Source organism: Panthera uncia, assembly GCF_023721935.1.
Source record: "Panthera uncia isolate 11264 chromosome E2 unlocalized genomic scaffold, Puncia_PCG_1.0 HiC_scaffold_19, whole genome shotgun sequence".
In the NCBI taxonomy this organism is placed as follows: Eukaryota; Metazoa; Chordata; class Mammalia; order Carnivora; family Felidae; genus Panthera; species Panthera uncia.
Genome location: NW_026057588.1, coordinates 30,549,573 through 30,575,584, shown reverse-complemented (window position 1 = coordinate 30,575,584; position 26,012 = coordinate 30,549,573). Strand labels below are relative to the sequence as shown.

The following is a 26,012-nucleotide window of genomic DNA, read 5'->3' as shown; positions in this document are numbered from 1 at the left end:
ATGATCACCCACCTCTCGTGAGGCTTTCCAACTTCAATAATGGCATTAAAAAATGAGTTCGGGGGTAAATCGCCAATATATTCGGAAACACAGCCCAAACAAAGAGACTGGATTCAAAGACAGAATTCAGAAGTGAGCCAACTATTTTTGTACATTATAGTAACTGGGTCTTCGTTCAAAATTTCAAACACAGGCGATATTAACCATATGTAGGATGCATGACATCCAATCAAAATGGCACTTGAAGGAAGTTGCTGCCTAACCTAAAGGAAAGATGTCACTGCCAGATTCCCGCATGGGGGTTAAATTCTTTACACTAATAAAGTAGGTTTTCAGATTCCCTAACTTTCGATATTTTGGAACCCTTTGTGTTTTCCCTGTAGACATCTCAGACAAGCTGTAAAATTTGTGAGGACACTTACCATCCCACTTGGATTGTAAAATATGTCAATTCTAATACTATATAAGGAAGGCAGATCTGACTCATTTAGTGGGCAAGCCCTACATTCTGAACTATGCAACTCAAACTAGACCCTGTGGCAAATGATTCATTTTCTCAGCAGGTAATTAAGGTTACCTGCAATAAGGCAATTCCCACTTGGCCTTTGGCCGTAGCCTGGGTCTTTAAAACAAGGTTCTAAACTGTAGGTCATGCAAAATGGTATAATTTCCTTAGCAGGCGGTTAAGGAAATCTTCCATAAAGGTGCAAGAGAGAGAATATGAGTTTTAAGAAGGCTCACTGAATTAACGAAGCTCTCCCTCCCTTCCAATCCAGCAAATTCAGTGATCCAAGAAACTGAATTGGAAATAGAAATAATGCATCTGTGAAGTTAAAGGCATGAAATTCCACAATGTTCCTTAGACTTCTCACTCATTTCCAGAACGGGAAGGGATTCGAGATAACAATATTACCTCATTTCTTTAGAGGGAAGTAGGTTTAAAAAGTGTTTACCCTCTTTAAGACTTTTTACAGTGTTGATTAGCACTCATCAGTAAATAAGTGAGACCATTGCATTCATTTGCATATGCAAATTAAGCTGGGAAATCCATAAAAACGTATTTATCACCAGTAAACCAACCAGCACAGCACAACATAAAAGAAAGGGAATATACGTATTCCCTTCATACGTATATTACTTCATATACGTATAAGAATAAAAGCCTTTTAATAAAAAAAATCTATCATTTTTATTTCAAAAAAGCTTTCCATTTTAAACATCATCATTACTCAAAAATCACACTGAAAACGCTATCAATAAATGCCTTTACAACTTCAAGTAAATGACTTTCCTTGTGAATATTTGCTTTTAATCATCCTTTTTGTCTGAGGTGCTCTCGTCGTGATTTTCGGGACTGACTTTATTGCTGGCGATCAAGGGAGCTGCCTGGGCTTCTTTTGGTAATGAAAACACATGGCACGTCTGGAGGTCTAAGTAGGTTGTAAATATCTTCGCATATTGTGGATGCTTTAGGGCAAAACTTTTAAATTCCTCTAGAAGAGAGAAAAAAAAAAGCCCCGTAAATAGAGACGCATCTTCTTTTGGCACGATGCCGATTAATATAGGACCTTAATGATAGGATCATTGCAAACTCCCGTTACTCGACTCTTAGGAATCATACAGCCACTTTGGAAGACAGTTTTTCCATCATTTAGTAGAGTCGAGGATGTACATAGGCCGTGACCTGTCGATTCTCTTCCGAAGTCTATAACCTAGAGAAATTTGTGCATGGTGTGTTCTGGGAGACATGAATAAGACTGTTCACAGCGACCTTAGTTATGACGGGTGACAGTGCCAACGACCCGAGTCTGTCGGCAGCAGACATGGGGATGCGTAGCATTTTCATGGAACAGAGCAGCTCTACGGCAGAGAAGATAAACAAACAGCTGTGTTGTAGCCATGTGGTCGGATCTTAAAGCCATAACGTTGAATGAAAACAGCCAGATACACAAGAATGCATATTCGTATGAGTCCGTTAGATGAAGTTCAAAAGCTCGGCCAAAGCTAACACATGATATTTAACGATGGTACTTTGTGGTGAGATGCTAACAAGTAAAGCGAGGTAGAGAGTCCTTTGAACGTCAGGTTAGCTAGGCACACGTGGGTGGCTCAGTCCGTTGAGCGTCTCACTCGTGATTTTGGCTCAGGTCATGATCTCATGGTTCGTGAGAACAAACCCCATGTTGGACTTTTAAAGTCAGGTCCGTCATGCCCGCTTTAGGAGAGAGAAAGGGGTTGTCCCTGGGAAGGGGTGCACAAGGGTTTCCTGAAAAGCTCTATTTCTTTTTTTTTTTTTAAGTTTATTTATTTTGAGAGAGAGAGAGAGAGAGAGAAGGGAGGAGGGGCAGAGAGACAGGGAGAGAGAGATTCCCCAGCTGACAGCACAGAGCCCCATGTGGTGCTTGAGCACCTGAACTGTGTGAGATCGTCACCCGAGCCAAAAATAAGAGTCAGACTCTCAGCTGACTGAGTCACCCAGGCTCCCCGAAAAGCTCTATTTCTTGACCTGAACATTGGTAACATAAGTGTTCACTTTACAAAAGCTTGTGATGCTCTATGTTTATGTTTCATTCAATTTTCTCTATTGCTGTTATTTTTTATAATAAAAAAATGCTTAAAAAGGCTATTGCTCATGACTTTTTCTTACTGGCTTTTCAAACGATTTTAACCTTTAATTCTGGTATACAAATTCACAGTCTTGAGAAGCTGAGCCCCGACTTATGATCAATAAAGACAAGTAGAAGGTACAATATATAATCATCCTATCATGAGATCCCTGAGTCGTGGGCCTCTTTCTATCTTTGGGGTCTTGGATTTATGAACTGAGGTAGAGGTTTAGAAGGCTAACTAAGTTAACCATCAGAGTTTGCATGTCAAGCCTCCGATAACCTGATGTTTCTGAAGTATAATGCCACCGTCAATTCTGAAGCCCCTCTCTCCTCTTCTGTTTGGATGGAGAGAACTTTATTGAGTTTACACAGCAAAAGGAGCCTAGACTTTGAATCAGCTAGCTCTCCAAATAAAAGGATTTTTAACCCCATGTTCTAGTTCTATTTCTTTTTTAAAAATCCTCTGATAACCCAGAGTCTATTTCACAGCACGTTAGACTAACAAACAACTCCTGGAGAAAGAAATAGGTCTCAGTGATGAGAAAGCTACCAGACTGAGCCCAAATCATGCTTTGCAACAGCAACATTATTTTGCATTAATAGACCACTTCATGTTTCTGAATCAGGCAAGCTATTAACATGTTCTTTGAATGTTCTTTTTTAACATCCAAAATAAAGGTTCATCTGCAGGAGTCTGTCTCAGTGATGAAGGCACAGGGGACTTAAGTGACTTTTACGGAAAGTAAACAGGAGAGTTGATCTACTGAAACCAAGATCTTTCAAGACTTGTGCTCTATTCAAAAAGTCAAGGTCTCTGTCCTCTTTGGGGATGTCAGTGGCATTAAAAAGTAACTCGTTTCTAGAAGAAGTGCTGTGACCTGGCTAATCCGTGGAATTTGGGCATTAATTTGGCTAATGGAAAACCGAGAAGGAAAATAATTTAAATGGTCACATTCTGATACATTTCAATAGCTATTCTTTTATAAAATCATACTTAAATGCTTCCAAACATTTTTGCAAAAAAAAGGAAACTGGTATAATATCGGGGAAAGGGAGATACGGTGTGTATTCTAAAAAAGAAAAAGATTAAACACCGAAAAACAAAGCAGATAAAATTATTAAAATTGGCAGGTAAAGTTATGACTACCTAACAAATCATTTTTGGTATAACTGCCACTGAAATAGTTACTCCAAATAGTTGTTCTGAATTTGGCAGCTCAGTAAGCAGTCTTACTTGTGAAAGGAAAATGGTCAGAGAATGAGTACCCAGGGGGTTTATGACTCATACATTTTATCTCCGTATGTACTTCCCATTTTTCCTCCTTCCCTCCCTCCCTCCCTTCCTTCTTTTCTTCCTTCCTTCCTTCCTTCCTTCCTTGAACTCAATAGAGTAAGTGCCCTAGGCATTTAATTACCTAACCTAGAATGAAGGGCAGGCAGAATGATAGTAATTAAAAACAGAGAGTAAAAGAAGTTTGCGATCTAATTCCCCCATCCCATGAAAGTTAACAAGCTGAAACTCTCTGCACCATAAGGAAAGAGGCCCTCAAGAGGAATCCCCCTGCAGCCTGCAGGAGAGGCTGGGGGAGGTACGCCAGCCTGACGTGAATGGCACAGCTGAGCCAAGCCAGGGAAGGAGTCACCCGGGCCTCTCCACTCAGCTGTTTCTCAACAACTGTACCGGGAAATAACGCGGAAACCGACGGACCATCCTTCAGCCCTAGGGGACTTGTTTTGATGTGTGGACTCAAGCCATCTGGAGAAAGCTTGGTCACTGATGGATGGACGTGCCGTGTGGCCACAGGGTCTTCTTCTGCCGTGCAAGTCCCAGCTTCACAGCGGTGCCATCAACATGATGGGAGAAAACAAGCCTGCGTGAAAGCTTAGCTAAGCTGCTGACGGTGAGCATCAATAGATGGTTTAGCTGCTATTATCCTTGTTGGCACCTCAGTCCCCACCGCTCTACTGTGGTTACACCCACTTCAGTTGACTTGCTCAGTTTTGCTCAGCCACGGAGACGGTGGAAGGGAAAAGACCCTTCCGGGAGGGGCAGCGGATGACAGGTAAGGTGGGGAGGGCAGAGGGCAGGCTCTAAAACCAGACTGTCGTGGCTTTTGAATCCTGGCTCTGACATTCTCTAGCTGATGCCCTTAGGTAACTTAGCTAAATGTTATGCATCTCAATCAAATAATAATTAAGAGTACTGATTAGGGGTGCTTGGGTGGCTCAGTGGGTTGAACATCTGACTTCGGCTCGGGTCATGATCTCGCGGTCTGTGAGTTCGAGCCCCGCGTCGGGCTCCGTGCTGATGGCTCACAGCCTGGAGCCTGCTTCGGATTCTGTGTCTCCCTCTCTCTCTGCCCCTCCCCTGCTCATGCTCTGTCTCTCTCAATAATAAATAAACATTAAAAAAAATAAAAAAGTAAAAAATAAGAGTACTGACTAAATAGGCCTGCTAATAAATAAAGATTTATTAAAAAATGTTTGGAAGAGTGCTTTAGCATCTAAGCCCTCAGTAATTAGCTACTCTTACACCACTACCCCTGTTATTATTACTGTCAACATCATTATTACCATTATTTCTGTTGTTGATAGAATTAGTGGAGGGACCTCCCGCCCGAGGGTCCATCTGTAGTCAGGGATGGCTCCTGGTAAACTAAAGCAGAAACCAAGCTGCCCACTCACCATACGAAACAGAATCCCCCTGGGCTATTTCCTTGAAGAGACCGGAAACATCCAGGTCGGGCACCCCAAGGGAGGCCTGCAAAATGGTGGAAAACTCTTCCTCTGTGATGAAGCCGTCCTCATCAACATCAAAGAGCTGAAGGAAGAGGAAAATAAAATATAGGAATGAGTGCCGGCAGAACAGAAATGGGATGGAGTAATCCCAGAAAATCTTTAATAATTCAAACCGTTATTGTGCCAGGGGCAAGGGAGATGCACGTGAAGTTAGAATGGTCTCTGCTGCCCATGTAGCTTGGGCATGGAAAGAGACAGAATTAAAACAGGGGTGACAACAACAGTAAGTACAGAGGACGTGGGAGGCCTGTGGAGAACAAGATGAATCCTACGGGAGAGGTCGGGGGAAGCTTGACCCAGCTGACACGTGAGGTGGGTCTCAGAGCACAAAGGGATATTCCTGGAACATACAAGGACTGGCAGGTGAGTGTCGGGGGCTGGAACCAGGAGACTGACGGACAAGCAGGACTCACGCCATGATGGGTGTGTGACACCTCACCTAACCCTGTGGGATTATGACAGTGGGGGATATCTGTGATCATATGTGAATTCAGAACAAGGAGGATGGATTGGGGTCAGAAGGTTGGAAAGACTAGAGGCGGGAGAGCCAATTAAGTGTGGCGTGGAGGGGGGCCTGGGCGGCTCGGTCAGTCAGTTAAGCCTCGGACCCTCGATTTCGGCTCAGGTCGAGATCTCCCAGTTCGTGAGATGGAGCCTTGCCTCAGGCTCTGCACGGACAGCACAGAGCCTGCTTGGGATTCTCTTTCTCTCCTTCTTTCTCTGCCCCTCCCCTACTTATGCTCGCATGCTCTCTCTCTCAAAATAAATAAATAAACTTAAAAAAAAAGAGTGTGAGGGGGAGGAGTGGGAAGGACAGGAAGGGGCAGGATTTATAAGAAAGCAGGGGCAGGACTGGCATGGTAATTGGGGCCCTCGGGGATGGATGGGAAGGAGTGTGAGTGGGCGGGGGTGTTGTAGCCTGGGCACCTGGGATGAAGTGGGTGCCCTACCAAGAACGGGAGAACAGGGGTCCCCCGAGACCTAGGAGCTGGACCTGGGGGCGCAAAACCTGAGTGGGAGGAGATGAAGCGCCTCAGCTCAGGACCGTGGCGAGGCCTGAGCCGGGAATTCAGCAAAGAGCTGAGACGAGGGGTGTGTCGGAGCTTATCTGCAGGGAACGCACACGGTAAGGCAAAGCCCTGGGACAGCACGAAGGGAAGTACTTTGGAAGAAGCTGCCAGAGAGCTGGAGAACCGGAAATGAAGAGCATGCGACTCAGCCCCAATAGGAGGGAGAACAGCACCAAAGTGAAAAGCGAATGAGCATTTGTTTTTGCAAAGGGTGGCCCGGGGCTCAGCAGTAACTACCAAGGATCTCGTCACACCCAGCTCCTCACAAGTGCGAGCGTGGCTTCCTTCCCGGGCCTTCCTTCCCTAAACAATCCTCGGCGATTCATCTGTCACATTTGGTGCTTTGGTGGCCCTCACTTCTGTGACAGTTCCCTTCACGTGTCCATACTGGGGGCCTTTACTTCTTCTCCATCTGGCCTCTGTCATCACTACTCCAGATTGCGCCCCTCACTGAAATGTTCAATTTCCCTCAACTACTCATCGCTCCCAGTAGTCTCCCTGCTGCAGAGTAAATCCCACACTCTGGACTCCAGTAGAGAGCTCAGCACCCCGATTTCCTTAGGGGGAGTGGTATCTCCCCACTGCATGGACTACGGTGGGACTCTGAGCCAAAACACCCCGTCTTTCCAGCAAGCACACGCTCTTTACAGCAGGACAAGTTGGACCCTCCCTGGAACGCGACTGAGGACAGAGGACAGAATTGGAGGTGCTCATTCTAACTGGCCTCTGGGGTCGCTGCCTCTGAGTCCACCCTTGAGCCCCCTCCCCGGCCATATGGTGATTTTTGCAGCCACCGTCCACGCCTGTTTGCTCAGGGCTAGAGAACGCTAGCTAACACTCTACCCCTGAAGGTCACTGTGATCACAGAATGGGATCAAGGACGGGGAGTTACCTGGGAAGTGCTTCCCAAGTAAAGGATTAGATCCCGTACGTATAAACGGATAGTTCTAAATGAAACATAAAAGTGTGCCAAAATATTTCTTTAAACACCAAACACACCTGGAAAAGGAGGTTGAAAAATAACCACAGGAAAGCATGACCCTTGTCTTACTGGAAAAAGAGTTAATTATAGTTTCAGGTCCTCCTTGCCTGCCTCTGCACCAAACCGAGGTCTAGGCCAGAGAAAAATCTCTCGGCGTCTTTAAAAACAATAATTACTGTGATTGAGGGCCAAATTTTCTACCGGTCTTTCATCGGTGAACCAAAAGTGACCATTTACTCAGCTAAACTTACAATTATGTATGCAGTCCCGAAACAGAAACAGAAATATCTGAATTGGAATCAGTTAGCTATGTGTATAATTTTAGGTTTTATGATGAATAAGTCTGTAAAAGCCAAACGTTTTAAACTTGGAAAAAGTTCTGGCCCTTGCCTTCTGACCATCTGCTAAGCATCAACCACTTGGGTTCTTTATAGGCCTAACAGTTAACTCAGTTTTAACCAATCTGAGATAAAAAGCCGGCTTGGGGACTTCGCCGTCGATGACAGAGCACGTGAACATTCCTGAGGCTTGCCCTGGTGGCCCCTAAAATGTGAGAAAGGACTCTCAGAGGAAGAGAGTCTTTTCTAGACAATAGAGGGGAAAGAAAACCTTGTGGGATGCTCTTCTCAGAAAATCCGGAAGAGAGGGAAGTAGGAGTAGGAACAGGGAAGGTCCTCGGTGGTCATGGTGGGTGGAAACAGGGAGACCTCCACGAGGCTGAAGGATGAGTCAATACCCACAGCTAGGTACCAAGACAAGCAGGGAGATCAAGTTTTTGTTTTACTTGAGAGCAGACGACACAGCCTTAGAACGGGAAGGGAACATCCTGCATAAATACTCAGTAGATGCAGCACCTTTTATCTCAGAAAAACGAAAAACACTTTGGGAACGTCTTCTTCCAGCTCCTCTTGGGGGCACGCAGGTGATACACGGGGGTCGGGGTCGTCACGGCTCAAACCTCCACCAGGTTCTGCTGAGCACGGGTCCATGCGTGCTATTTCTCTGCCCCGCCCCCCTTCCCTGATATTGCTGTGAAAGTACACGTGATACCCCAGGAAAACACACAGGGTGGGAACTTGGGACATTTAGCATGACGCTCACCTGACATCCCACAATAAAATAAATTCCATCAGGAAAAGAGCACTTAAAATAGCTCTGACACACAGAAGGAGAAAATGTGAGGATAGAGGAGAACTTTCCGGATGGTGAATTAGGATGACTAGTGGCAGGTGGTGTTTATTTATACACCGCACTTCGGGGCTCCAAAACAGACAGGCTGGAAAGAAAGAATTTTTAAAGCGAATTTGTTAAATTCACCGGCTCTTCAATTTCGATGCTATTAGTTAAGCTTCTCCCAAAGACTTCCTTTTTGCTTAACCGGATGCTTGTGGTTTCTTTAGTCTCAGTGGCAATTGTCTTAATCACATTACCCCTGTGTACACGTCCCAGCAGATCTATAAACTCAGGTAATGGATTCACTGGTTTTCACATAATGCACTTAGAGTCAACACTTGTTCACGAGGCAGACGAAGATGTTTTCAGCGGGGCTGACAGTACCTTAAATGCCATTTGGATGATGTCCTCCGTGTTGGCAGGGTTACACAGGACAGCCAGGCCAATCACATACTCTCGGAAGTCAATGCTGCCATCATGGTTCTGTGAAAGGAGGGGAGAAATCAATTAGGAGAGCCACCAGTTGAATGACCATTAATCACAGGGCAAAGGTGAACTCCAGGTATGTCACACAGCTTGGCATCATCACGTGCTGAGCTTACTTGGAAAAAAAGTTCCTACTGAGAGGGAACAGCAGGCCAGTGGCCTGCCCATTCCCAGTTCAGAAGGAAGGAAAATCTATTTCTGCTTAGTAAGAAATAGAAACATTTAATCACTGAGGCCATGTAGAGCGGCTCTGGGGCACCTGGCGTGGGTTCTTGAGCGAAGGCCTGATGGAAGCCCCTCTTCGAGGCAGGATCTAGAATCTTGGTGGTGACCCCGCCATGATGGCCAACACCAACAGGTCACTAGAGAGTGACCAAGGTCACTAAGCAACTCTCTATGTGTAGACAATGGAAAGGAAGGGAAAGGAAGGGAAGGGAAGGGAAGGGAAGGGAAGGGAAGGGAAGGGAAGGGAAAGGGAAAGGGAAGGGAAAGGGAAGGGAAGGGAAGGGAAGGGAAGGGAAGGGAAGGGAAGGAAAGGAAAGGGCAGACTCAGGCAACAATTGCAGACAGATTCTTTCTTCCTTGCAGGCTTTGTCTGCAATAAGCCAGAAGCAAGTGTGCAAATCTGAGCCACTTCAATGGCCCCATGATGATGTGAGGCCCCAGAAGATCCAGAACTCCGAAGCATCTAGCTACTATGTTCGTATCTGTGTACCTCAGGAGGTGTGGCATGGCAATATAAAAGAAGGCATGGATAATTCTAAGCCAGGTTGACTGAGTGCGCTGTTTCTTACACATGAACTACTCGTCTCGACAGGAACGCTGAGGCTGAAGTGGGGAGAAGGAGATTCCGAGAACTGCAAAGAGGCCCCTACGATTATAACCCCAGGGTCCTTAGAAGCACTTGGGCGGCACAAAGTCTTCAAGCGATGAATTCCCAGATAAAGCGTGAACTGGTAACAATAGAGCTAGCGTGGTACTTCGCACTTGAACAAATGGTGTTCGGCATCACCAAGAGCGTAAGCTTTACCTGTGACCGAGTATCTACATTTCGACCATGAGGAATTCCTCTAGGGCAAGGATTGCTTTCTCTGTGCGGCACTGTGTTTCCAGTGCTTAGCGCACATAGGTAGGCACTAAAAACAATACTGCTTTTTCTCCTTGACTCTCACCTACTTTGAGTTCACTTTAAAAACTAAAGCGCCTGGTGGCTCAGATGGCGAAGCGTCTGACTCTGGATTTCAGCTCAGGTCACGATCCCACGGTTCATAAGATCAAGCCCCACGTCGGGCTACGTGCTGACAGTGTGGAACCTGCTTGGGATTCTCTCTCTCCCTCTCCCCCTTGCACGCTCTCTCTCTCTCTAAAAAATAAATAAGTAAAAACTTTAAAAACAAATAAATAGAATGAAGTCAGTGCTCTTCACTGGGGTTCCACGGATGAGCTTGGGGAAAGGGGAGGCCGTGAAGCCCCTGAAATGGTGTGCAGTTTGTGTGTGTGCATTTTTCTAGGAAAGAAAATTGCAACTTTTGCCTGCTTCTGAAAGCAACCAGGACTCAGAGGATCAAGAGTCACTTTTAGCATGCTGCTTTATCTTACTGCAGGGTGGGAACTAAAAGGAGAAGCATTTTAACTTCCCTTTCCCATCAGAGAAAATAGAAACAAAGATATTTCAAGACTTCCCTTAAGTAACACGGTTTATTCCGGAGACAAAAACTCAGGTCCTCTGACTTCCATTTTTGTCTGGTTATCTACAAAGGCGATTTCTTCCTTTTCTTGAATCAGTTTGTTTGAAAATAAGTTGACTTAAGAAAATGTATCATTTACATTTGATGAAAAGCACCCGTTTTATTTTTTTTTAATATGAAATTTATTGTCACATGGGTTTCCATACAACACCCAGTGCTCATCCCAACAGGTGCCCTCCTCAATGCCCATCACCCACCCAACCCTCCCTCCCAACCCCCCCCCCCATCAACCCTCAGTTTGTTCTCACTTTTTAAGAGTCTCTTATGGTTTGGCTCCCTCCCTCTCTAACCTTTTTTCTTTTTCTCCTTCCCCTCCCCATGGTCTTCTGTTAAGTTTCTCAGGGTCCACATATGAGTGAAAACATATGGTATCTGTCTTTCTCTGTCTGACTTATTTCACTTAGCATCACACTCTCCAGTTCCATCCACATGGCTACAAAGGGCCAGATTTCATTCTTTCTCATTGCCACATAATATTCTATTGTGTATATAAACCACAATTGCTTTATCCATTCATCAGTTGATGGACATTGAGGCTCTGTCTGTCATTTGGCTATCGTTGAAAGTGCTGAAAAGCACCCATTTTAAATGTGCAGTTAAGGTGTTTTGACAAATGCATACACCAGGGTAACCACCACTGCCACAACCAGTATCTATGACATTTTCATCACCCCAGAAATTTTAGAGACGGTAGAGTTTTAAGTGACATCATTTTCTTCTTGGGCCAGCACCAGTTTACTTCCTTATGCACCATGGAGAGCTGCTGTTCATCAGCCTTAGAGGCCGAGCAGAGCAGCTTTCCAAACCGTAGATGCATTATTCAATATAGGCACATTTATTCCGCAGGTGGCTTTCTTGATGAAGCAACACAGGGCCTTGGATAGAAGTTTGGAAAAACGGACAGAAGAATGGTCTGTGGACACTGAAGACATCATAGATTGTGTGCCTGGGCCTGTGCTTTTAAATTTATGTTGTCTCTCTATTGTGAGGCATCCAATTTTTATCTTTACCACCGAACCCTACGTAAAACACAGGTCAAGTATCAGAACTCATTTTTCGGAGGGACAAAGAGAAATATAAAGGACTCTTCACATTACCACTATTCACAAAACAAGGTAATGTTCTGGACCTCTTCTCCAGGAGTGGTCTTGGCTGACAAAAAGAAGCAGACCCTTGATAAAGGATGTTAAAGCAGACCTTGCTAATCAGACACATGAGAAATTATATGTTAAATTTTCATCGTAGTAGTGTAAGGAGGGGAAAGCAGTGTGGAAATCATTCTTAGGTGTTTTATTATTGGATGAATAAAACGATACATTGTTAAGGTTCCAAATTAAAAAATAATAAGACTTGGAACTGGAAGGAACCTTAGAAATCATCCATTTGACTAATTCAGTTTTACTAATAAAAAAACGAATTCATTTTTACTAATAAAAAAATTGGGAGATTTTGACGTTTAAAAATGTAGATGGCATAATTTCACATGATTTTTAAAAATCACTGAGTATTCTTTTCTCTTTTTAAAAATATTTATTTATTTATTTATTTATTTATTTATTTTGAGAGAGAAAGAGAGAGAGAGAGAGAGAGTGCGAGCAGGGGATGGGCAGAGAGAGAATCCCAAGCAGGCTCTGCACCGACGTGGGGCTCTATCCCGCTTCACTTGACATCACAAAACTTGCTATTATCATCAACTACAATTAAAATTTAGGTAACTGGATTCCGAATCATTCAAATTCAAGCAAGTAGTTTAATAAAATAGATTCAAAAAACAAATAATAAAAAAGTATACGATGAGGGACACTCCTTTCATTTTTTAATTTCAAATCAGTTCCGGGGTAAAGGTTAACCCTCAAATCTGTGGGGTTAATTCTTTAAAAACCTATTGAACTTCTCTGGAAAAATTATACACTTAAAAAAAAAAATCTAGGGTTGAGAATATTTCAGGGCCACATTTCGAAGGAGGAGACCAGCTTTCTGGAAGGAGACCCTAATCCCTCCGTAATCTGTCCTAATCTGGAGGCCAGGACAGCCCCGAGTAGGAACCACGGATTTGTGCTGGATCACTGAAAAAAGAAGGGGTGACCAAGCCTGGATGAAGTTCCAGACGGTGGGCCCCGTCCCTTCCCTGGTGGTCAGCAGGACCAGAAGAGCATGGAAGTGAGGGCTGACGGTCACCGTGACTTCACGGCACCCCAGCGCCCTGCCAGTCCCACCGTCACTCGACACTAGCTTCTAGGACCAGCGGGAAGTTCCAAACCACATGTTCAAACACGGCCCATTTAAAATTGCAGAAGGGACAAATGGTGATTTTCCTGCATCTGATTCTCAGGTATCCGTTCCCTAAAGCTTTTCATAGTTGGATTCGTTCAACATTTTTATTTCTACAGAAGCAGGTATGTTTAACAACATTTGAAGTCCAGCAACATTTAAGGATATGGGTGTGAATACATTTTGAAATGGCAAACCCCCAAGGACAGGACTATATTCTCTTTGGTATGTTCTCATTGGTACCACCCCTGAAGGTGAGAGATCGTCAATACCATCAAAATAATTTAGAAATGCTTCCATAAAAACAGAACTTACTATGCAGCAGTCAACAGAAAAAGGCCTTGAGTCCTTGAAGATACTCTACAAATCCAAAGGAGTTCTATTATTAAAATACAGTAAATTCTCAGTTTCCCAGAGGATTCTGGGGAGAGGCATTCTGTTGGCTCAAATATTCTTATTAAGAGCGTATTTCTACCCACATATGTAATTGTATTACCAATTTTCCAGGAATTAAATTGCTTTAATCCACTTAGCATTAAATGCAGACACTTTTAAGAAGTGATTCTAAAAGCACCTCAAAATCAATAAACATGTTAAATATCAGGACCCTGCAGGTGCATCTGTGAATATTTTTCAAGGCCCCACTATGGGTTAGTTGCACAATATTACTGATGGAATTTCTGACTTAAAAAAACAGTTTTTAAAAACACAAGCACTACTACTCAAAAGATATTTTAAGTGACCTTTAAGATGATGTATACATTTTGAACATTCTCAGAGGTTTGCTTTCCTTAGGTACAGAGCGTGTAGTTCTTTTTCCTGCTGTTACAGGTTACAGAATCCAATGATTATATCAAGATAAAGATGTTTTTCAAAATCAAGTGGCAGATTTTGAAATTAAAAAGTGTAGATGGTACAATTTCACTTGCTTTTTTAAAATCGCCGAGTATTCTTTTCTCTTTTTAAAAAACATTTATTGATTTATTTAGTTTGAGAGAGAGAGAGAGAGAGAGTGTGTGAGCAGGGGAGGGGCAGAAAGAGGGAGAGAGAATACTAAGCAGGCTCTGCATTGTCAATGCAAAGCCTGACTCGGGGCTCTGTCCCACAAACCATGAGATCATGACCTGAGCTGGAATCAAGAAATCAGATGTTTAGCCGAGCCACGCAGGCGCCCCACTGGGTATTATTTTCAACTTAAAACATCAATCGTATAGCTTAATGTTAGAAATTGAAAAACAATGGGATGAAATGATATGAATCAAAGACCTCTGTCTACATGTAGTCTTCCATGTAGAAATGGTAAATTTAAAAAAGTGTATCACATAAATACTCCCTCTTACATTGAAAATGTGCCTTTAGGGGTTCCTGCGTGGCTCAGTAGGTTGAGCACCCGACTTCAGCTCAGGTCATGACCTCACAGTCTGTGAATTCAAGCCCTGTATCGGGCTCTGTGCTGATGGCTCAAAGCCTGGACCCTGCTTCGGATTCTGCGACTCCCTCTCTCTGCCCCTCCCCCCATTCATGCTCTCTCTCTCTCTCTCTCTCTCTCTCTCTCTCAAAATAAATAAACATTAAGAAAAAAGAACATTTGGGGCACCTGGGTGGCTCAGTCGGTTGAGCGTCCGACTTCAGCTCAGGTCATGATCTCACAGTTCACGAGTTCGAGCCCCGCATCAGGCTCTGTGCTGACAGCTCGGAGCCTGGAGCCTGTTTCCGATTCTGTGTCTCCCTCTCTCTCTGCCCCTTCCCTGCTCATGCTCTTTGTCTCTCTCTCTCTCAAAAATAAATAAACATAAAAAAATTAAAACATCAACTGTTGGATAAAAACTAAGAAATTCAGTTACTTGTGGCTATTGCTTCTGCACAATGCCAAAGTTTGGGGTACTTAAAAAAAATCCAGAGTTTGGATTGGATTTTCCAATGTCTACTCTAGTGACTGGGGTTATCTGTACAAATGTTCTACAAATTCAGAAGAGAAGAGAAGAGAAATGTAAGTAACTGTGGGATGTTCTGCCCTGTGCAGTCAGGAAGAGAATCATAAGGGCAGATAATCCCTTGACCCGTGAGGAGCAAGAAAAATACTTAATACCGCCTCCCACTTGAGGTAACTGTCTTAACTTCCAAAAAATATTTAGAATTAAGTGAGGAAAAAAAAGTGCAGTGCAGTTATGCTGCCCTTTCTACAACCATCACGCAGAAAGGTTAAATAATAAGCTTAACATTCTGAGACCTTAAAAGGCATCTTGGCGGCTTTCTCCTTTCTTGGCTATATTCCTACACTCATGCCTAACATCTGAATGGGCGGACTGTAAAATAGGGATCCTGACATTAACATGTGGTTGCTGGCAGCAGCCTCATTCTGATATGACCATACCTGGTCTAAGCAGCACACCAGAGCAGGCTTAAGTTACAAAGCCCCCGGCGGAAGGTGGACGTGGCGGTCTCTGTGCTTGGTTCAGGGCAGGATTATACGCACGTGGTGGTGCATAAATATGATATGATGGTGATGATGGTGAGCAAAGAGGCCAAATGCCGACCTCTCCTAATTTCACCGGGGATTGCTCCCAGGTAGCCGCGGGCTGTTAACAGGGGAGTTACGTCGGGTCTATAGTTAAGCTCTCCTCTAAGTGAGTCAACAGAGGAAGGAAGAATTTATCTTCAATCTCAGGAGGACCCTCCAAGGTAGCCTTGGAGAGAGGGGGAACGCATGAAAAGCCAGAGAAGCAGGAGGGGTAGAAGCCAATTAAACAGCAGGCGAGGGGACTGAGCGGTTGCCCATGCAGCCCCCGTAGCTGAGTCTACTGGATCCTGCCTGCCCCACCATAATCACCTGAATCAAAATGAAAGAGCCCAACCGAGGGCCACACGCAAGAAAGCACGGCTGCCCTGCCTGGCAACCGTGGATGCTTGCTGGAATCATCTGGGGGAGCTTTAAAAGTACTCATCTCTCCAGGGCGCCTGGGTGGCTCAGTCGGTTAAGGGTCCGACTTTAGCTCGGGTCATGGTTCATGGGTTCGAGCCTTGCTACGGGCTCTGTGCTGACAGCTCAGAGCCTGGAGCCTGCTTCGGATTCTGTCTGTCTCTCTCTTTCTCTGCCCCTTCCCCACTCGTGTTCTGTCTCTCTTTCTCCCTCAAAAATACATAAACATTTAAAAATAATAATAATAATAGTAATAATAATAATAATATTCATAATAAAAAACCCCGTCTCTGGGCCCTACCTCTAGAGATAGATTTTTCTCTAACTCATTCGGAAAGGGAGCCAGATATCAGTATCCGTGAAGAGTTCTCTCTGATTCTGAATTGCAGTCAGGGCTGCGAACCACTATAATAATAATCCTCAGCAATACTTATAAATCTTTACGTATCTCTATATCGCTTCATATTCCAAATAACTGACGGCAATAAGCTCTACTTTTTGTTTCGTTTTGTTTTTCTTTGCTTACTTCTCTTCTATCTGCCGTTTTCTAAGAGGAGCAAAACAAATATTCCTAGCTCTGAGGCAGGGCAAGACGTGACAAGAGCCAGCCAACATGAACGTGGCATGCCTGATTTTGCATACGTGCGTGTAAGAATAATTAAGAGTGACATTTCGGATTACAGGTCCGCCCTTCATTCTCCAATGCCCTGACCCTCTTTACAAATACATCAAAGCAAGGTTGTCGCATGCTTATTTTACTAGAGAAACAGGAATAAAAGAATTCTGGAATGTTAGAGAGCTACATGTATCTACCCCCCTCCTGTGAAACTGCTTCTTTCCTCATTTCTGAACCTGCTCCTATACAGTTAAATAGGTTTCCAGGAATACATCTTTTTTTTCTTACATAATGTAAAGAGCAGATGTGAAATGAGAGGAAAACAGATTTTGAACTTTCCTCCTCCTCACCTTTTTAAAGGGAAAACAGATCTCTGGAGGGCTTTTTTGATTTGTTCCAGGAGTTTTTCAAAATTTCACTCTCAATAACAACAAATTTCCTGCTCCTTGGAACTCACTCGCCAAATAAGCGACGGCCCGTTAAAATCTACTCCGCTGGGGCCCTGCCCCACCCCGCCCCACAGCACACATGCATATGTCCATATATGTCCGCTACCTCAAAAAGCTGACATACAAACCACTCAGAACATCCTTCATAAAAAAAAAGAAAATCTGTTTTAATGAAGCTGTTTAAAGGGCCGCCCCAGTTCAGAAGCATTCAGGCCGGTGCAAGAGCTCGCAGGAAATGACAGCTGTTGGGCAGGGTATCAGCCTCCGTGCAGGCGGCGCGGCTAGGCTCTTGGCGGTCCCGTCCTCCGGGAGGGCGCTGGCTTCTCGCTGCCCGCTTCAGGAATACATGGTCAGCTGCAGCCATTCTTGGATGGACACCTGAACCAGGCCGCCTGCACCTCTATCCAGAGACTTGAAGGCACGGAACATGGCATCCAGGCGGACCAGGCAGCTGATGAAATTGTTGAAATCCATGCTTCCATCCTCGTCGGCGTACCGGCGGATGATCATCTGGTAAAGTTGCTCGTTTAGCTGGAAACCTGCTGCCTGGAGAGCCCCTCGCAGCTGAGAACTTCCCAGAGACCCAGAATGGTCCCTGTCATACTGCTTATAAATGCACTGCCATTTCTTGATGTTGTTCCAGAGGTACTTAAATTCTTCGAAGCCCAGCTTGCCGGTCGTGTCACTGTCCATCACAGACACGATGCTCCGGCAGGTGTCAAGACTAAAGCCGTCGGTCTTCAGGTCCTTGTGCTTAGAAAGGACTTTGTTGAGAATATTCATTAGGTCGGTGGCACCCACCTCCATGTCCGGCCCAGCCAGCTGTGCAAACTGTTGCCGAAACCGACGAACTTCCTCACTTTCGTTGGCCTCCACGTTGGTGAAATGCTGCTGAGTGGGAGGGGGTTCTGGGGTGTACTGAGCTGCAGCAGCCTCGCTGATGAAATTCACAATTCCTCCAACTATCCCGCCAATATTTCTTCCTCCTCCACCTCCTCCTCCTCTTCTCTGACCGCCTCCTCCAAGAAGGCCTCCAAGAGCTTCCCCAAGACCCCGATCAGCCCCTTCCAATAAAGCCTTTGCCAGAAACATGCTTTTGGTTTAACAAGCAAGTGTAAAAGCTGCTGATACCTTGCAGATGGCGTGGAGAGAGCTGAAATGGAGTCTCATTAGCTTATAGGTGGAAGAACTGGCTTTTCTGTACCTGCTAACAGGGCACCACGCCCCATGGTGCTATGTCTCCCCTCCTACTGAATACTTGATTTCCATTAGGTCCTAGCACCTGCCAGTTTTTACAGCACCTCAGTAAAATATTCGTAAGCTATTGTGTGCATGACGAATTACCAAAAATACTATTTTAAAATGTAATATATTAAAATACATGCTTCTATACATCATTGACTTCTCCACATCTGAAAGATGACCATGCATTTCCCCAACAGAAGCTAAATGACTCAAAGATGTCAAGCATGTCTTTCCTAAGGAAGATTTGTTGTTAGAGCAGAACAGAATTCTTGATCATCGGGAGGATAGTTCCCTAATCCCTCTCCTTTAGCAAAGATTCCCCAAGTCCAGTGTTCTCAAGAAAAACTTGGAAGAGGGTAGGGGGATTAAGATGCAGGGTCCCTAGGTCCCATCCTCAGAGATTCTGATTCTGTAGCCTGCTGTCGGGCTCATGATGTACATTTTTGGAGTCTTTTCTGAAGTGTGACAGGCATATGTAGAGCTCAGAGAATTTCACACACTGTGCACGCCCATATCTTCACAGCCAGATCAAGAGATAGAATATTACCACCCCCAGAGCCTCGTCCCTCCCAAGGGTAACCACTATTCTGATGACGAACACCATCGATCAATTGCTGTACCTTAAATATATGGAGTCAAACAGTACACACCTCTTTGCACCCTATTTTTAAAATTTGAATTAAATTTCTAAAAACTGTGGTGGAATACATATAACATAGAATTCACCATCCTGTTTTTAAGAGCTCAATTCCATGGCATGAGGCACCTTCATATTATCGTGCGACCATCACCACCATCCATCTCCAGAAAACTTTTCATCTTCCCAAACTGAAGTTCTGTCCCCATTAAACACTAACTCCCTGTTCCTACCTCCTGCCAGGCCCCGACAACCACTATTCTTACTTTTTGTCTCCATGAACTTGACTGTTCTAGGGTACCTCGTGTAAGAGGAATCACATAGGATTTGTCCCTTTGTGACTAGCTTATTTCACCCAGCATGATGTGTTCAAGGTCCATCCGTGTGGTAGCATGTGTCAGAATTTATTTCCTTTTCAAAGCTAAACAATATTCCACTGTATGTACGGAACACATTTTGTTTATCCACTCGTCTGTTGGGAAGCAACAAAAAGGTTGCTTCCACTTTTTGGCTTTTGTGAATAATGCTATGAATGTGGGTGGACACATATTTCTTCAAGTTCCTGCCTTCAATTCTTTTGGAATATATACCCAGAAGCAGAACTGTCGGGTCATATGGTAACTCGGTGTCTAATTTTTTGAAGAACCTCCATACTGTTTTCCACAATACTCCTTCCTGCCCTCCCTTCCTCCAGCCATCCTGACGGGTGGCAGTCGTAATGAGTATGAGGTACTAACATCTCATTACAGTTTTGATGTGCATTTCCCTAATGATAATAGACTGTCCTCTCATTTCTGATCTTGGGTCTGGCTTTTGTTGCATTTGGGAGATTTGGTTTGATTTTTTTCAATGAGTATCCAAAGTCAGTCTATGACGAGCAGTCCCGCACAATACTTTGAGAGACCCTATCTTTGATGCTAGCTAGAGAGGGAAGGCACCAGCCCGTCAGAAGTCTCTGGAAGGTCTACCAGTGAACTCTAGGAAAGGTGGCCAGGACATAATAACTAAACCATCACATTGCTTAGCATTTTGGAAATCAATTTCAAATCTGCAAAATGATGGTTAATACCATCTCTCCGCCTATTTCTTAATGACTCAGGGTCATTTGTTAGGTATCAGGACGTGGGCTCAGTGTTTAGGATCCAGAGGTGAATCCATCAGGACTGCTGTGCTCAAGGATCGAGGACGCCCCCCAAAAACTAGTTGTAATTATAACCTGACATCTATGTTCACATTTCTACTATTAATACTAAACTATTACATCTGCATATAGTATTCTTTGGTATTTAGGTATCACAGAATTCCTTTGAAAGACAAAATAGTCGCGATGAGTAAAGAAAAATTCAGAGAAGGTAGGCTACTGAGGAAAGGTATGGTGCTGTATTATCAAGCATGGTGGGTGCCCGAAAGGGGTGCAATGAATTCTGCCAAGGAGAGCACTTACCTACACACGAGGTAATGTGCAGGCCTGACTACAGGGCAAGCCAGAGTGCTTCAAACAGATGACGGATGTGAAGGGACAGCGCAGTAAAAATACAGAGGAGCTAACAGGATGCGTGGTCTTTAAGTGACAGACCAACGTGATGACAGTCCCTTGCCCGGCACGACAGGCCATAACGGCAGATCCACAGAACAGACTCAGGCTGGCAAGGGCTTTGAACCGCCAGGTGACAGTCTACCTCTCAGCGGGAGCTGCCGAAGCTCGTGTATAAAGTCGAAAGGAGATGAGATGTGAAATTACTTTGTAAGTTGTGCAATTCTAGAACTGAATTATGATTGTTCTAGCCAGTGTCAGGGAGAGAACAGTAGCTGGGGGACACTGCTCTGTTCAGGACATGGGAGCGATGTCTCCTTCTGCCACACCCAGTGGTTTGTGTAAAACACTCCCAACGACTGGTTTTATGACACAGCGACTCCAATAACTGGTCTCATGGGCACAATGAAATGGCCTCTGTGAACACCAAAGGCCGAATGTCTTCCCTAACCACACAGAAGAAAGCACCACAAAAGGACCATCTTCCTTATAGGGGATCACAGGGCCATCTGGCCTCGGACAGATTTGAATCCATTCACATGAGCTCCTCTCAGAGGAAATTACATGGGCTTTGTTTTTATAATATTGCAAATTAACCTGATAGCAGCCACCGCCACATAAAACACGCCTCCTCAGGCCCGGCTGAAGTGGTTTTCACTGAGGTTTAAATCCAATTCCCCTCCTTTACTTTCCATGAAGATGGAGGGCATTTGGCTACCAGTTTCTCATAAGCCATCCTGGAATAAAACACTGCTATTAGATTAACAGGCCTTTTCTTCTCTGGACTATTTAACCCCCTGAGGCTATTTATTAGAACATTAATAGTAACTTTGGTTGCTGTCTGTGGGAACTCTACTGTCCATATCTGGAGGAAGAAAGAGTAAGGGAAGAAGACACATCTGCTGGAAAATTTAGCCTCCATTTGAGGGGGAAACGCTACCAAACTCAAATCGTAAACAGTAATACGTGAATGCTATTAGCAACATTATTTGTAATGGCCCCAAAATAGAAACAACCTGAACGTGTACCAACCATTGGTGAATAACCCAAACGCAGTATATCCATACACTGGAGGGCTGTTTGGCAACAAAAGAGGACAAATACTGATCCATGCCGTGGCAAGGACGAACTGCAAAAAACATTACGCTAAGTGACAGAAGCCAGACACGTGAGACCATATACTGTATGATTCCAATATATGGAGATGTCCAGAAAGGGCAAATCTGTAGAGACAGAAAGTCTTTCTCCTGGACTAGGTCTAGAATCATACTTTAGGACTCACAAGTCAGTAGTGGTTGCCTACGGCTGGGAGACAGCTGGTGACAGGAGCTAACACTTAATGCCACGAGGAGACACAGTGGAAATGTTCCCAAACTGATTTATGGTGATGGGTGCACAACTTGGCAAATTGACTCTAAAAATCACTGAATTGTAGGCTTGAAATGGGTGAATGGTATGATATGCAAAATAATGCCTCAAGAAAGTTATATATACACACACATATATACATATACATATACATATACATATACATATACATATACACACATGTAGGGCCCAACTGTGTCTCAGTAAAACCAGCAAAACAGGCATCAGGCTAGATTTGGTCCATCAGCTGTAGTCTGCTGACCACTGCTCTATTTCCTAAGCTGATGAAAACAAAGCATGTTGGTAAGGTTTAAGGACTGGTTGAGAGACTGTAGTCAGTGCTTAGAGTGCCTACTATTAATTTGTAGGATATCCCACATTTGATTTAAAAAAAATACACACACACATACATATATGACATACATAAAAAAGTCAACAGCGATGGTTTAAAGTAAAAAGAATACCGACGAGCAGTTCTAGTCTCAGTCCTGCAACTGACCAGCTCTGTAGCCCTGAGCACCATACTTCTTCTTTCTGGCTGGCGGCTTTCTGCGAAATGAGGAAGGTGGGCAGTTTGACAGGAAGGCCCTGCCAGCGCTAGAATTCTAGGAGTCTAGAGTTTCATGTGTCCTGCAGTGGTGACGGTGGTGTCGTTTCTACCTTGCATTTCCTTTCCTTCTCGTGCCCAAGTGTTTTTATGCTACATGTTGACTTCATCTTCCTTTGTCTTGGGTCTGGCTGCACCACTTTTAAGGACATACTTACCCTCACCTCCACTTTGACACACTGCTTTTCAGAAGTATTCCTGGTGGTGACCCACCAAGCATGGTGCTCCTCCTCCAAAGAGAATGCCGAGATGGGGCTGCTGAACCCAGGACATACAAGCTCCCACTTGCAGGGAATCCTTTCCATTGGAGGCGGGGCGGGGTGGGGGGTGCTTTCACCTAACTGCACCATGATCTGGACCAGACCTGCCTAATTTATTGATGAAGATGTCATGTTGGATGAAATCAAAAGCCTTTCTAGAGCCCATATAGATAATATCTATTCCTTCTTCTTTATCATCTTGGACCGTCACTCTGTCATAGGAGGAAATTAAATTGGTTGGACGCAATTTGCTCTTTACAAAGCTCTGTTCTTTACTTCCTGATGCTCACAGAGGAGGCCAGCAATTGCTCGCTTGTGCTAATAAAAAAAGCTAAGCTTTAACTCATGCAGCCTCCCTTCTGTTTCTTCTGAGCACCTCCTAGGTATACTTGCATTGAGGAGCCAAAAATAAAGTGTATAATTCTCACGCTTGAGTGGATATTCCTAACGGAACAACACTCAGTGAGAGAAAATACTATAATGGATTGAATGGAGCAGCTCAGTCAACCTGAGACGTGAAGAAGGAAATGGTCAGACATACAGGACCACCAAACATTTAGGACGACTTGTATGACTGCACAGGAAGAAGGTTATGGCCTTTTTCTGTTAATTGTGTCATATACGCTATAGGTACATTTCGTATAACAAATCCTGATTAACTGAGATTTAGAATCAACAGGAGTTGTTTAGAATCAACAGGAACTCTGAGAAACTACATTACAAATCAAACCAGAACTGGAAATTTAAAGGATAGAAGACTTCACTGTTGGTGAGTGTTCACCTCTACCACTGTAGAGAGAAAGCAGCCATAGGCAATCCATAGACGGATGGGCACGGCTGTGTCTCAATAAAACTTTATTAAACAAAACAGGCATCAGGCTGGATTTGGTCCATCGGCTGTAGTCTGCTGACTACTGCTCTATTTCCTAAGCTGATGAAAACAAAGCATGTTGGTAAGGTCTAAGGACTGATTGAGAGACTGGAGTCCGTCCTTAGAGTGCCCAATATTAATTTGTAGGATGCCCCACATTTGATTTAAAAGCGATCACTCTGAATCCTTATTCTCATCTCCTCTGTCTGCCTTTTGCTGATACCCTCCCTTGGTGCTACTCGTGTTATTTGTCTTTAGAGATGAGAGAGACTGATTTCGAATTCCTCAGCTATAGATAGTCCAACATGAGCTCATTATCTGTTTTACCAACAACATTGCCTAACAGACCACCACCTGCTAAAATTTAGGTAGGTGGTGATTCTTTCAATTCGGTAAAAAAGTTTTGAAAACCGTCGTGATTTTTTCCCCTTTCTGTCCGCCTTCTAACTGGTACTTAGTTCTTCTGGCATTCACTATGTCCTTTGTTGAAATATTAGACAGGAAAAGCGTGTGTGCACTTCAGCTCTTTGACACTCCGGCATTTTTGGCTATTGTAAGCTTCTGTAGATCTTTTATTGCCGTTTCACATTATGTGGAATGAATGCGTTCCTTTATCCCGAGTTCTTTCCTGTCTGCCCGGTTCTCGGTATTAGTGCCAGCGTTAAATCACGAGTGCCAACAATAACAAGCATCTCGGCTTGCCCCTTCCTGTCAGACAAGGTGGGGTGCTGCAGCCTGCGGGTTTTCTGCTCACGCTGAGAGTCAGGACCGGGCGCTTGCGCAGCTGACGTGACTGGCCGTAAATAGAGAAACCTTTCTGAGTAGGATGAGATGAACTTTTCTGTTCCGTTGTACAAGTTGCCCTGAAAGTTTGGGACCATATGCCCCGCAAAGCAAAAAGTATTTACCATCTGGCTCTTTACAGGGAAAGTCTGCTGACCCCTGACATACAGCTTCCGCCACCAGTGAGCTTGCATAGTATTGGAGTGATGGATGCCGACGACATACTAAGCTGAGCGTGTCACGAGATGTGGGGAGGAGACGCCGGCCTCGCTACCAGTGAGAGGTAAAGGGCAGATGACATGGCACACTGTCAAGCTAGCAACGAAGATGAGCTGTGCTGTGGGGGACGTGAGGACTCCGTCTCACAGGTACATCAGAGACTGCTGGTGAGGCGGCGGCACACGGGTCTGCTGGGGACGCCGCGCTGGAGGAGGACGAAATCGACAACTCCGAGACCCCTTTGTAACTGTAAACACGACGGCGTTCCAATGATTTCTGGTTGAGCCAGTGTGGTTTCCGAATCCCATTAAGTACACTTCAATCCCTTCAAGAGTGCTGGCAAAAAAAACCCCTAGTATTGAAAACGGGATTGTGAATATAAAAAATGTTGAGACACCACCATCGTCTCAGCCTTCGACTCTGACTCATCTGGACACCCGACTCATCGGAGGCAGAGTTCAGTGGGCATTCATAAAAATAAAGAAGCTAAATTCGACGCCAAGATGAAAAAGGTCTTTTCTATCTTTCAAAGAGATCAGACCTCTCCGAAGGAAATGACCCTAAACTAGGTAACTCTGGTGTGCTTTGGATCACGAATGCCATGCTTCTGTGGGACCTTACCTGCTGCCACATACATACCTGGGAGTCTGAAGGGACCTGTCAGAGTGTCAACAGGGGGCCGGACCAACAGTGTATTTTTTAGGGACGAAACTGAGACAAAACCATTATTACCAACGATAGCGTTACCAACGATAGCCAAAGTATAGAAAGAGCCCGAATGTCCATTGACTGACAAATGGATAAGGAAGATGTGGTGTATCTATATGCAATGGAATGCTACTTGGTGAAATCTTGCCATTGGCAACAACACGGATGGAACCACAGTACATTATGCTAAGTGAAATAAGTCAGGCAGAGAAAGACAGATATTGCATGATTTCACTCACATGTGGAATTTAAGAAACACAACAGAATTTAAGAAACACGCAGTAGGGGAAGGGAAGGAAGAACAAAACAAGATAAAAACAGAGAGGGAGGCACACCATAAGAGATTCTTAAATACAGAGAACAAACTGGGGGTTGCTGGAGGGGAGGCGGGTGGGGGGATGGGCTAAGTGGGTAATGGGCATTAAGGAGGACACTTGTTGGGATGAATCACTGGGTTCTACTTCTGAAAGCAATACTACCCTGTATGTTAACGGACTTGAATTTCAATTAAAAAAAAAAAATTACAAAGTTTTTATAGACTAGCCAAGAATGCACATAGAAAGAGTAAGGGAATGTGGGGAGATAGGTCTCTTCCCCCATCCCCCAAATACCAACACAACCACATTAGACTCTGGGAGAGACTGAGAGAGGCTTCGG

The 26,012-nt window shown here is 44.4% G+C and overlaps 2 protein-coding genes across 2 annotated transcripts in view; both read right to left on the bottom strand.

The window, feature by feature from the left end:
• Nucleotides 1–1,301: 1,301 nt before the first annotated feature.
• LPCAT2 (lysophosphatidylcholine acyltransferase 2) overlaps nt 1,302–26,012 on the bottom strand; it is an 86,191-nt gene continuing 61,480 nt past the window's right edge. Inside the window, exons 11-13 of the mRNA XM_049621213.1 lie at nt 9,018–9,116; nt 5,295–5,430; nt 1,302–1,493 (exon numbers count right to left, since the gene is read on the bottom strand). Of these exons, the coding sequence (XP_049477170.1) occupies nt 1,309–1,493; nt 5,295–5,430; nt 9,018–9,116 (420 nt within the window). The 3' untranslated portion in view covers nt 1,302–1,308. The remainder of the gene's footprint in view (nt 1,494–5,294; nt 5,431–9,017; nt 9,117–26,012) is intronic.
• On the bottom strand, nt 16,596–22,316 carry CAPNS2 (calpain small subunit 2). The gene has a single exon (XM_049621617.1). The coding sequence runs from the start codon at nt 18,213–18,215 to the stop codon at nt 17,460–17,462; it is 756 nt and encodes a 251-aa protein (XP_049477574.1). The 5' UTR covers nt 18,216–22,316; the 3' UTR covers nt 16,596–17,459.